We start from the raw sequence: 13,820 nt of genomic DNA on the forward strand, positions 1-13,820 counted from the left end.
TGCACACACACACACACACACAGACACACAACAGGTAGCAGGTATCAGACAGCCTGTCGAACAGCGCAGTATAAATGATTGACAGCTCAGCATCTGCTTCCTTGGGTAGACATGACAGATAGACGTGGAGCAGTCTGATTGCGATCCGATGCCAGCAGCTCTGCATTAGCTGCTTGTCTGATTATCTGCCTGCGGGACTGAGCGCTCTCCACCATTACCATCAATCCCTGCACAATCTCCCTCTGCATCGTCAGGTCATCACTCCTTGCTAATTGTCTGTCTGTCTGTTTATCTGCCTGTCCCCTGTTTGTCCATCGCTCCTTTCAGCAGAATAAGCATCATGAGGCCAGACCATCAAACCGCTGCTGCATGAATACACATGCTGTCCCATGTATGGCTACAAGGATATATCCTGCATCAACCCTATCTGTCCTTTCTCCCCCACTCTCTCTTTTCTGTCTGTTTTTGAGGCACTCATGCCAGGACAAACCCATCGAGAACTCGGCTACTCGGCCTGCCACAACACTTGCTTCTAAAAGGAGAAAGAAAAAATAGGACAGAACATTTACTGAGAGAGCTCTGCCGTGGCGTGTCGGGGCGGGTTTCAGAGTTTGGCTTGTGTGTATTTGAGTCATGAAGCTGGAAAGCAGGAGAGGAGGACCAAAGCTGGCAAGAGACTCTGTGCAAAAGTAAGACACCCCCCAGAGAGAGGAAGAGAGTGGGTATGAATAAGTGTGAGTTAAAAGACCTATAATTGGGTGGGCGGTGAGGCAATATTGTGGCGGAGCAGGGTGTAAGTGGCTCATTTTTCACACTAGTCCTAAGACAACTGGCTCAAGGAGACACACAAGTCCAATTCACCCCGTTGCTCCTCCACCTCCTCCTCCACAGCTGCTGTCACGCCATACTGTACATAGAGTAATGGGTTCCAGTTCGCCCTGTGTTTCTCAGAAAGTCCTACCTATCTCAGTCCCGGCAGCTGCCTCCTGGGAGAAAGCAGTGGACAATATCAGCAAACAGAATGACCTCTACTGCAGACACACAGCAGGGGCAGAAAGGCAGTGAGAGAAAACACACGTGACTGCAGAGGTGAAGAGAAGGAGGAGAGACAGACAGATACAAGCAGAGGAGACACTTCAAGATAGCTCTCCAGATAGAGAGAGAGGAGAGAGGCAGAAAGCCGGGTGGACAGACAGAGACCTGACTGCAGAGAGCTTCTCTGCAGTAAGTGGTTATTGATTGTAAGACACAGGCCGGAGGATTCAATGGCGAGGGAACTGACACAGGACTTTTCTCCCTCCCCTTGTGCAAATGCAATGAAAAGCACAAGCAAAAAGCATTTAACTGCAGCGCGTGGTAAACACTGCAAAATCACTGCATACAGAAGCACCGGGAAGACTGCATGTTTGGGATGTTGTCACACTGAGGAGGGGTTTTGGCACATTGGTGACCTTTTCTCTACTAATGATCAGAGATGGTTGTGGTTGTAAGGGTAGTAGGGACAAAAAATGAACACATCACATGCTTTGAGCTCTCTGTGCACCACACACACACAGATACAGACACACACAACGGATGTGTTCCAGCAATGGAAAGATCACATCTGTCTTGCTCATTCAATCTCCGACTGATGTTGATGCAGGTGACCTTTAAAATCAACATGAGACTAAAATCCAAACTCTCTCTCTCGCATCAGGAAGCAGCGTGTCATTAAGCAAAGTGAAGGCAATCACCAGACAGAAATGCAGCCAGTTGTTTGGTTAATCTGTGCATGGATAGAGTTTCAGTGGTGATAGAAAAGTTGATTATAGGAAGTGGTCTGAGCTACCAGTCCAATGTGCTCAAACCGAGAAACCAAGCTGTCTGCCTGTCACACACACTCAGGACATCTGCTCTCAAGGGTTTAGCATGTTAAGGGAAATGTGTTTTTGGTGCTGTCCTTTCTTTTTGCGGTTCAGCATATGATGTGCATTCAAGTGGAAAGCATGGACTCTTGAAATAGAAATATGATTGCATGATACATGTCTCTGCTATGTGGACTGGCATCCTCTGAGCCAAACAGTTTTATGTGAAAACCACTGGATTTTATTATTTTATCACTGTGAGGGTAGGGGCAATGAAAAGTGTAATATTTTTTTCTGCTCCAGTGTTCGCTTAGGTGTGGCTATTTTTGTGCTGCCAATTCAAGGCGTTTAGGAAAGATTTGTTCACAAAAGAGGGGAAAGGGTGACGACCGGGAGATGCAAGTCATTATTGCAATAATATCCCACAGTTGTCACCTTGTTCCAAGTCTGAGAGGCTGGGTGGTACGACACAGTGCAGTCAGACAACATGAAATAGATGGATACTATCCCCTAATACTAACATAACCATGTACTCCAGTGACTAGCACAGAGGGAGACATAGAGGGGGAGTTATTTAAGGTGACAAACAAAGGAACAAAATCAATAGCTGCTATTATTATTGAACTGGGCAGTTATGCCCCCGGGAAATATAATTAATGTGACAACACCTGTCCCCTGGTGTAAGAAGACATCAGTGGAACAATTTTGGAAAAACTGTCACCAGACCTCCTTTAAAAAAATTGCATTTTAAAACAAATGTGATTATTAGTATTAGTTATTGACTTGTAAAAACTGACTTAAGTTATTTCACAAATCAAGGGGCACCACTCTTTAATTCGGCATATATCTTATACGCCAATTAAACAATTTACTTCTGTAAAATTCATGCTTTTGAAGTAGTTAATCTATTATTCCCTTAATCTCCCTCCACTTAAGAAGAAACATGGTGGGCAATAGAGAGTAGTGTGAAGCAGTTCTAAAAGTTTAAATTTAATTTATAAAATCGACTGCTTGAGTTAGCCATGAGACTTAACATCAACAGACTTTATTGATTCAAAACAAGTATTGATTGGGTTCAATGGGGGAGGCAGGATTGGGAGATAAACAAGACAAATTTTAAATGTCAGGGTTGTTGTTTTTTTTCCCTCCATTCACAGTGAACGACACACTATCAGAGCAGACATGCCACAATCAATGAGACGTCTCCAAACCTCTTGGGATCAGGGGCAGCAGCCTGCGTGATCTGACGCTGACGACTTAACCCGAAGTGTGACGTGTACGGTTACAACCGACTGTCATTTTCCATTTCAGCTAAAGCTTAAAGTCTTACCAATCTTTTCGGAAACAACAATAAAAAACGATCCTTACCCTTTGATTCTTTGAGTTGTTCATCCTATCCGAAGAGGAGCACTCCGCTTCCCAACTCTCCAAACTGCTTCGCTTTACGCAACACCAAGGTCCGTTAAACGTCCCACACACACACACACACACACACACCGTGAAATACCTTAACTCAGATTTTCCTTAAAAGGCACCTCCATTTCTGAGCAAAATGAAATATCCTCTACAAAAATCCAGAAACAGCTGTCGGTAATTAACCGAAAGAAGTTGTTACGGATCCGCGCAGAAATCACAAACCCCACTCCATGCAATTTGGGCACGACAGCGGTCATGTGTTTGAACACTCCTCTGTGTTGCCTTCATTTTCATCATCATCATCATCATCATCGTCACTGTCGTCGTCGGTGTCCTACAGTCCTAGAGCTCCAGTCCGGATCCACACACACCAACACCAGCGGCAGCACAAGGGAGGATAAAGACTGACCGACTGATGGACCAACCGAGAGCCTTCCTGAGGAGGCGGGTGTGTGTGTGTGTGTGTGTGTGTGTGTGTGTGTGTGTTCCTAATCTGTGTGTAGCTGTGCGCGAGCAGAGGAAAGCGAGCTGTCATTTGTGTCAATGGCTCTCAAAGCTGTGACCGCGGACCTCCAGAGGTCCCTGTGGATAGTTGACAGCAATTTCATCCCACTGTTATTTACCAAACTGTAAATGAGATTTAGTGCTAAACTTACAGTATTTTTTCTCAGAGGTTTGTTCTCACACTGTAAAATCTGAGAAGTTGGTTTTATTTAAAAAAAAAATAAAAATCAAGAAAATCAATTGCTGTAAAAAAAACTAAGTATTAATTTGTAGTATTAGTATTATTAGTCTTAATCTATGCTTACTTTTTATAGGCTTTAATTGTTAACTTAATATTTAGTTACATTTACTTGATTTTGTGAAGTTACTGCAACTTCAAAAAATTAATTTGAATTGAATCAATCTTTCTAAGTTTTAGCAACTTCAGAAAATCAAATTTACTGAGTTGTATATTTGCATTCTGCTGGTTGCATTTTGTATCTTCTTAAACATTTTAACAAAACAGAACTCACAGATCTACTAATTATATTATTGGCAAAATCCTCTTTATCCTGATCAGACTAACTTGGTTATCTGAAGTTCTTAACACACGAGATTATTTCACTTGTCATTTTTAGGTTGCAAAGCCTTCACAAAAATGAGTAAATACCACAAAATTTTGAGTTAACGTTACAATTAGATATAAAGTAAACAAAAATTAAGATTGATAGTTATATGTACTTTCTTTTTTCAAGGTAATCAGTTTCCAGGATTATTTTGATTAAGATCAACTTGTCAGATTTTACAGTGCTGTCAATATTCGATACATTCCAGTGTTTACTGTCCTATGAGGTTCCAAGTTTCCCTCCAAAATCTTACAAAAATAGCAGAGCATAGTCTAAAGCTATTTGGGGGAAACTGACATAAGAAGGATTTGGCAGCTCAGCGTTTGGCCATAGTTTGAAGTGGGTTGCAAGAGTGTCAGTAAAATCCACTGGTCGCTCTGTGCCTACACCGCCCACAGTGGAAAAAAGACGCTTTGCTTTTTTTTACAGTTATGACTCAACTTTTTTTCTTCACACGGCACTGGTCAATATACTGTTTGCGTTGCTGAACAGCTCCGGCAAAACATCCCTCTTTTCCCACACGTCCTTGCTTGGTTCCATGATTCAGAAGCAGCTGAAATACTGCAAGTTTATATAAGAAATAATCTCTGCATTAGTCTTAAGGAAACTGTCTTTTTCTATTCATTTAATGTTAATTGCGTGATAGAATTTATAAAAAGACAGTCAAAGAAAAACGTCCATGCCATTCAGACAGGGAACAAAATAATGCAGCTCCAGGTGATATAGCTGCCTTGTCAGAGCAATAGATCAGTTTTTATGAGGAGGGGTTGTATGGGGTACTTATCCACACGCAGTATATTACAAACAGTAGTTGTCAGTCTGACAGTAAAGGAAAGCTAACTACGACAAAGCAATCTAGCAACAAAACCTATTTTAACCACCTAAAAAAATCTTTATCGCTTTTAGTGCACACTATATTGAGAGTATTTACACCACTTTACCTTGATGTCAGACAGTGACTTTCAACTGAAAAACTAAGCCGTTTGATAACTCTCTCTTCAAAGCCAGACCCCATTGAGAAAAACAGTGGTTTGACATTTCTGAAGACAGGAGCTGCTGGTCGACCACTGCCTTAATCAGTTAGTTTGTGTTATAGTGTGACTTTGGCATTTAAAAGATTTTTTTCGCAATCACCAAGTCACACAATATCACAAACTGACTAACTGACTGAAGCAGTGGTAGACCAGCAGCGCCCATATTCAGTGTGCTAAAATTAAAATTGTTCTCATCGGAGTCTGGTGGCACTGATAGGAGCATAGAAGGGGAACTGAAACTGTTATAGCGTCCCTGTCGAAATGGGCTGCCTGACAGGAAGGTAAAGCAGTAAAAATACTCCCAAAATAGCGCACACTTAAAATACCCAAAAATACATTTTGCTGCTGCCCCCATCCACAGCAGTGCATTACTTAGCTTCCATGTCGGACTCCAGCCTGCCTCTCCAAACTGGGGGCGTGTCAAAGAACATCTACTGTATCAGGGATAATTTATGCAAAAAGTGAAATATGGTCACTGTAGTACTATCGCATTTTAATTCCCTCTACTGATATGCATTCATTATAATGATCTGTTCCATGTAATAGACTAAAAGCTAATTTAGATATGGAAAATAAATAAAGTTACAACACTAAAACATTACAGTGTGCTCAAATAAAATTAGCCAGCAGCTCCCAGTTGGTACATTTATATGCAATTCTACCAACAGAATAACTTGTCATTACAGGAAAAATAAAAATCTTCATCCATCTGCCTCTGCCCTTTCTCTTTCTGTGCCTGCCTCTGCTTATTGCCTGGCCCATATGTGCGCACTGGGAAGTTGCTGTGCAGCCGAGTGGATCGCCTTGTCGACCAGTGATGTATGAGAGTGATTTGTGGGCAGGTGGAAACGGAAAACACAGATGAGTCCCGCTAGAATTAAGAGCAGGGAATGAGCCGGGGTTAGAGAGAATCAGCTGACTGAGAGTTTAGCTCCAGGAAATCCGCACTGGAAAACTCATAATAATTGGACTGTTTGGACATCCTTTGCAAACACAAAACTGTTATGAAAATACACCTCTGCAGGAAAGCATCGAGCGCTGTTCCCATTTTTATTGTTTTAACATTTTACTGAATATCAGAGAGCAAAATGGATTCAGCAAAGGGGAAAAAAACACACAAGGCTTTTTGTTGTGTTTTGTTGTTTGTGGGTTGAGAAGTGGAATGAGACACACAGTCCAGAGATGCAGCAGATGACATGTGGGAGGATCGGGATGGAGGAGGAGAGAGTCAGTCTGTGGGCAGCCTTGGCTAATGGCAACAGAGCAAACAAAGTCCATCTCAACGGTGCAATAATACATCTGGCTGGGTGAATACTGCTCTTTACCTCTGAGCTGAGGACAACGGAGAATGGGGGGTGTGCTTTGTCATGGCACTCATTTTACTGACAGGAACATTAGCAAAGTAAAATTTCAACCTTCCAATCTATCTATCTCTCTCTCTGCTCATCTTTCCGTGAAAGTAGATGTGCAACAAAAACAAGATGAGCCTTGATAACTCAGGACTTAGAGCTGTAAATATCCTACAGTTAATCAGATTAAGGTTTCATCAGCAGGTAGCTGTGCCAGCGAAGTGCTGCCGGAGACAAATTTACACTCACAGTTCATCGGAGGGTTCACGGGACAACACGAGTGAGTGACAATGCGGGCATGCCCTGCACACTAACAAACCGGTGGTGGCTTAAACTATCCACATATTAAAAAATACACAAATGATGCATTTCTGAACATATATTTCAGGATTCTGAACGAATGACTGATACCCAGTGTCCTTACATTGCACTGAGGACATTCCTGCAGCCATACTAACCCACTCAGCCCCCTCCCTCTGAGACTCAAGCACTTCCTATTGACTCACTGACAAGAGTGTTTTTCCTAAACAAGCGTTTCCCTTCCTCTCTGCCGCTACTGTACATCCTCAGGATCCCTTCCTCCCTCCTCTAAGAGCCTGTTGATGCCATGTGTCTAATTATAGGACATCTTTCTGTACCATTCCTTTTTAATTTGTAATCTTTCGATGAGCTTGAATAAGAATGAAATCTTAATTCCTATCACGGCCTGGAGGAGTTAACTTCACGGTAAATGAGCTTAGCAATATTCACACCTCGGGTATGTGCAGACTTGAATCTGGTGCCTTTGTTGGCAGCGGTTGTTGAGGGACAGGCCCGCCTGTGTTTCTCTTTCACATATTTTACCCACCTTTTTTCACAGCCCTTTGTTTGAATAAAAGGTCTCTGGGCAATTTCACATAAACTGACCCGATGCAAGCACTGAAGCACATGGATAAGCTTAAATTGCTTTATAGCAAGGTGCCGGGAATAGGCGTGAAAATACAAGTTTGGTGGCTTTCTTTAAGGGCTAACACCGGATTTTTGGGCCGCTGATTCTTTTATGGAGTCACACTACTGACAATCATTCAAATAATTTAGCTAAATAGTGGAGTGCATGTAGGTTAATGGACATAACTTTATTCTACTAAAATGAAAATTGCTGTAAGAATTGGGTGAATCGTCTGAATTATATGGGAATGGGACACCCACTATTCTAATAAATAAACATAAATTTTTAGTAACTGTGCAGCCATATTACTGTATGCATCTGAGCATTTTTTTTCTTATTTTGTACCTTTCACCAGTCATATTACAACAGAATCCCTTGTTTTTAGATGTGACATGGAAGGAAAAAATATTATTTATTCTAGTTGGACAGCCTCTAAGCCCCCTACTGGTCATAAGAAGGCATTGCAACATTATGAAATACAATCATTCACTCCTCTCTTTTGCTCTCACTGTTGAACTATGCGTCAAGTCTTAAGAAACTGTGTCTATATTTTATGTGCCTGTGTCATGGTTAGTGTCTTATGCAAGGACCAAGAAACATGTAGAGACATGCTGTCCTCCCAGTGTCAGACAGCCTGAGGTGCTTTGGAACTGGTCATGGATCTCAAGTATGCAGGAAGTAGACTTCACCAAACAGACATAACATCATCATCACACACTGACTGATTCAGGCTTGTTATAATGTAACAGTGGTATGTGTAACTAAGTACATTTACTCAAGTGCTATACTTAAGTAGGTACAAATTTGAGGTACTTATACTTTACTTGAGTATTTAAATTTTATGCTGCCTTCTACTTTGTTAGGTTTCAGAGGGAAATATTGCACTCCACTGCATTTATCTGAAATCTGGAATTGCTTGTTACTTCATAGACACACATATGATACTGTTAGATTAAGAGATTAGATTAAACTACAGAGCAGTACATAAAGTAGTTAAAATGTGCTCCACCTCAACCAGCTGTAACATTACAATGCTGCTTTCCTGTAATTTAATCTAATTTAATTTAATTTAATTGTCAATCCACTCAATCAAGACACTGGCAGCTGAAATGTACCTCTTCATGTATCCTGTTTTTGTACACACACACACACACACCACACATATGCATTAACCGTAGCAGGTAGCACAGTTCCAGCCATGGTACAGCGCCCCTTCTGTAGTTTTTGAGGGTTCAGTGCCTTGCTCAAGGGTACCAATGCCCTGCAGTGCTCAGGAGGTGAATTTGCATTTCTCCAGCTGCCAGTCCATACTCCATTTTTCATCTGAACAGGGACTTAAACTGGTGACCTTCCAGTTCCTAAGCCAAGTCCCCATAGACTGAGCTACTGTGGCCCCCAAAACATGAGCTATACAATATTACAACGCATTGAAAAGATCCGTTCTGCAAAACAAGTACTTCTATTTGAATATTTCAAGTAAATTTTGCTGTTGATGCTTTAGTACCTGAGTGAAGGAATGTAGAAGTTTTACTTGTAAGACAGTACTTTTATTTTACACTGTGGTTTTGCTACTTTTACTTAAGTAAAAGATATGAGTGCATCGTCCACAATCGAAAAAATGGGATGTTTATTCACTTCACACAGCAGTATAGTTTACATGCTAACTAGGCCTCTGTATTTAACTAGCATGTACATCTAGATTACAAAAACTGTATCATCTCATCATCAGCACGACAGTATTAACGCCTGATACACGAGAATCCTAACAAACACCCTGACACAGTTATGTCATCAGTGATACATAGCGACTGCAACCTATACCTTTAAAGTTAAATAAACAGCCATCACATTCAAAGCTATATATACTGACCATCAATCGTCATGGATTTTACAGTGACAGCTGCGGTGGCCAACTGTGCAGACATGAGCTGTTTGTGTGTTTTTACATCATTCTAAAATAGCACCTCAGTAATCATACACATGATATTACATAACAACCGACAGCCAGTCTGTGTCCAGTGACATACTGACCAACGACACAGAGGGGTTTGGTGTAGCAGGGGTTAAAAGGGGTCCAGACTAGTTAGCTGTCCGTCTCAGCCAATCATATCGAGCTACGCTTCTTCCTGGAACCAATAGCAATCCCTGTCCCACTGATAATATGGATTAACCTTTTCATCTCCTAATGATGACCAGATTAAACACACATATACCGACATATGGACACACTTGAACTCTGACAACCTGAGGAGGCTCTGCTCACTAATGGTGGGGGCAAAGGAGGACTCACTTGGGGGTCAAAGGTGTGTGTGTGTGTGTGTGTGTGTGTGTGTGTGTGCACTTCGGTGTGTTGCAAGGAGACAACACAAAGCAGATAAGATTTTGAGGCTAAGACAACAGCAGCCTGTGTAAAGTTCTCAAGGGTTGTAATGTGCACTCCTCCCACACACACACACCTTCTCCTAACGTGACCCTGAGATTTTGACCTCAAGTCCCAAACATGACATCATCCAGCTAGAGAGTTTGTTCCACTGATCTCATCTTGGTGAGACAGAGAGGCTGTTTTTTGGGGGGAGGAGGTGTTGTTTGGGGGTGGAGCAGCTCAGCCATGCCTCTCAACACCTCGTACCACAACAAGAGGCCCCCTTTTCAGCAGCCACGGTCCTCAGATCTACCACAGCCTTACGCTTCAGCTCCTGCTGACCCGCCTCTATACCCTGGAATCCCCTCGTGACGGTTTGCCTTTGGCATTTAGTTTTCTTAACGGCACAACCATCAATCTTAAAGCAAGACATCCAACCGCAGAAGTCACATAAGACTCAAGCTCTTGTTGCTGAGATTACAACGCCTTGTGTGGATGCTGTGAGGCCATCTGCTCAGCTTTCTCTATGTCACTTAAGATGATATGACTCAAACTAATAAACAACAAAACCGCTATTTATGTGATGTAACTTGTTCTCTTACAGACGCTGTGAAAATTAAAGCTGGAGACAGAGACGTTAACTGCATTACATCATAAAGGAAAGAGAGAAGAGAACCTCTTTTGTCCTCGGTGAAAGCAGAACGGACTCTCAGATGGTCAGACGGCAGCCCTCCAAATGCTGACAGAGTCGTTCCACCTGCCAAAAACACACTCATTGACACATACACACATGCATGCTGCAACTTTCAGTGGCCAAGGATCCCGCAGTGTGCAGTGATTCAATTAGACACTTTGGCTTGCTGCTTAAACACACATCACACACACACACTGCCCCAAAAGACACAATCTTTAGTCACTAGGATGCCACGGATGCTATCCACTTCACTGGGGAATGGATTGTTTTAATGGTGGTAATTGTTTGTTTAGACAGCTCTGGCTTCACACTTATCGTCCGCCTCTTTGACTTCCACCTACTCTCTGTTCCGGGGCACTAACTTTGCATGGTAACAGCATCAAGCGGGAGAGAGAGATCAGAGATCAGAAATGTACAGAAAAGACTAAATGTATGCACACATACTTAAACCTCCCCCACATACTATATATAAACCTCAACAAAGACACGTGAATCAATACAGTCAATGCATGAACTGTAAACTTGCACACAATCATGTACACTATGCAGAGTTTATCTCACATAAACACAACACACAGACGCGAGCGCAAATTGCATCCATATGGACAAAACACAAAAGCAACATCTACAGGCTCAGTTAAACACATTACCAAATGCTCTTTTTTAACACAATGTGTGCTCGGCTCTCACACATTTTCAAAGACAACCATCTGAGTAAACAGCCTGCGCCGCCAGCTGCGTCTCCAGAACATGTTCAGACGTTCTTAATTACATGTTTTACAAAGGAATACAGCATTTTTTTTATATCTCCACTTCAAAACAGTGACTTCTGAGCCGTTAACACGATAAGTCAAACGTGGCTTTAAATCCAATCTGTGCTGATTTGAATAATGCCTGCAGTCTCAATACAAACAGCTTAAGTGACTCCAATTTTCTCTGCAGCTGCAAAAAAAAAAAAAAAAAAAATCCTTCAACTGCTAAAGCCAAGTGTCTTTGTGCGTACCTAGGTGAAAGCTGAAAGAGGGAAGGAGGATTAAAGAAAGGTGGGGCTGAAGGGTGAGATAAAAGAGTGCAGAAATGAGGGCAGAAAGCTGAGAAAAAGGGGAAAGAACAGATGAAGGAAATTATCAAATGGATCCAGGTGGAGATATCGCAGAGAGGGAAGTGAGTGACAAAAAGAAAAAAGCTGGGGAGGTGCACAGAGTCAGGTCGATGTTCCAACAACAGCACCTCCCGGTTTGGCGCTGTGTTTTCTCCTTCTCACTCTCCTGGCTCATGCCTGCTGTTTTTCAAAGGAAGCTGGCTCAGGCCGCGGCATCTAACTGGTTCCTGCTTGCACAGAGTCCCTATTCAGACCTGTACTGCTCCTCCTAACCGCTGCATGGGCGATGGCTGGGGAGAGGACTGAGGTACAGGGGGGACACGGCACTACGGTGAAGTCCGGGGGGGTGCAGAGGTGAGGCGGGGAGCCAGATGGTTTGAAGTCAGTGAGGCTGGCAGGGGTGGAGGAGATGGCTGAGGGTCAGGAGCTAGGTGTGCGGTTCCAAGAAGGAGAGGAGGGCTTGGTAGGGAGCGATGGGTGTGTGTGATGTGATACAAAGCCCCTTTTCTCCTCTACCTCACACACTCGGTGCTTGCTTTTGGCATGCAATGCTGGAAGAACTGGAACCCACTGTAACTACCCATGATACAGATGCCAAAGACACACTTACAAATACAAAACGCACACACACTGCAAACACACTAAACCTCATGTACATAACACTTACAAGTGAATAAACCAGCTATTTCCATTCATTTTGAGGCTTTTGCAATACTGTAGAAAACTCCTCCATTTAATTCAAAACAAATGCAAAAATCCTGTTAAAAAGCCTCACATTCACAGTGAAATCCACGGTGATAAACCTAATGTCCCTAATCAAATAAAAGCACTCAGCTTGATTATGTAGCTTACAGTACTGGCTTTTTACCTTCTGCAAATATTTACTCTCTCTTACACACACACACACACACACACACACACTCAGAAACACACACACACACACACTCAGAAGCACACAGACGAGCTCAGCAGGTTGGCGGTGTACGCTGAAGTTGTCCGTTGTGGAGGAATGTGTTTTGGTTCAGATTGGACTGTGTATCCTGTATCATAGGAGGGTGAGTGCTGTTAGCTTCAGCACACCTTCCACTGAAACAAGCAGGTCTGCTGTAACTTAGGCTACCTAAACAAGCTCACAGCTGAACTAACACACACATACGCTCATCTACACACACAATCCAGAGACCCTCTTACAATGGGATATAGTCATGATACAGCAATCTGCGAGACTTTAAATGAATATGGGCCAGGGGCATAAAGTGGGGAGGTAATGAAACCTTCTCTATGTCTGGCCCCTTTGCTCTGACCACACCCATCTTCATTGTGATTTCAACAACACATCTGTAAAATTTCATGAGTTAGGGGCCCTTAAGTTTGGGGGGGGGGCCTTGCTCAGACCACCACACCCATATTCAAACTCAGTGCTTATTTTGATGTCAACCTGATTTTCAGGTTGCAGGAATTTTACGCTGTTATGTCGCCTTGACGGTCTGTATAAAAGGTACAATCATAGAATGGGGGGACAGAGTTGTCTCGGATTTAGGCTGGCATCAGAGGTAGTAACAGCACTGCAATGTCTGTATAAATGGGACAGCTGGCAGGACGGGATCATGGATGGGACAGGTATGTCATTTTGACGTTGTGTTATGTGTGTGACCCACTGCAGGAGATTTAAAAAGCAGCTGTTAGCAGTTTGCAGCTAACTCAAGGAAGAAAAGCAGCCGAAAATGTCTGCCTGTCACACCTCTTCTGATTACGGGATGCTGGCATGCTATCTATAATCACACACTGGAGCAGCGCAATGCCGGTGATATTCGGGTCAGTGTAAAAATGCAAAGGCGGAATGAAGAAGGGACTCTGATGTTTTTGTGGCTGGTTAACATTGCAAACTGAATAAAATGCAACTACAAGTCCAGGCCCAGGTAAACCACCAGATTGAATTTAAACCTCAAATGCACTTTGTTGTCCCTGAATCAATAAGATTA

At 42.7% G+C, this 13,820-nt stretch overlaps 1 protein-coding gene across 5 annotated transcripts in view; it reads right to left on the reverse strand.

Annotated features, from left to right (window-relative positions):
• The window catches only part of rtkna (rhotekin a), a 69,774-nt gene that overhangs the window by 30,223 nt on the left and 25,731 nt on the right, over positions 1-13,820 (reverse strand). The window contains exon 1 of one of the 5 annotated variants that reach the window (XM_042487983.2): positions 3,213-3,679. The exons of the other annotated variants lie outside the window; for them this stretch is intronic. Within the exon in view, the coding sequence (XP_042343917.2) occupies positions 3,213-3,236 (24 nt within the window). The 5' untranslated portion in view covers positions 3,237-3,679. Of the gene's footprint in view, positions 1-3,212; positions 3,680-13,820 lie in introns of those variants that run through there. 5 annotated transcript variants of the gene reach the window in all.

Source organism: Plectropomus leopardus, chromosome 4, assembly GCF_026936395.1.
Source record: "Plectropomus leopardus strain MGB_pleo_1.0 chromosome 4, ASM2693639v1, whole genome shotgun sequence".
Taxonomy (NCBI): domain Eukaryota; kingdom Metazoa; phylum Chordata; class Actinopteri; order Perciformes; family Serranidae; genus Plectropomus; species Plectropomus leopardus.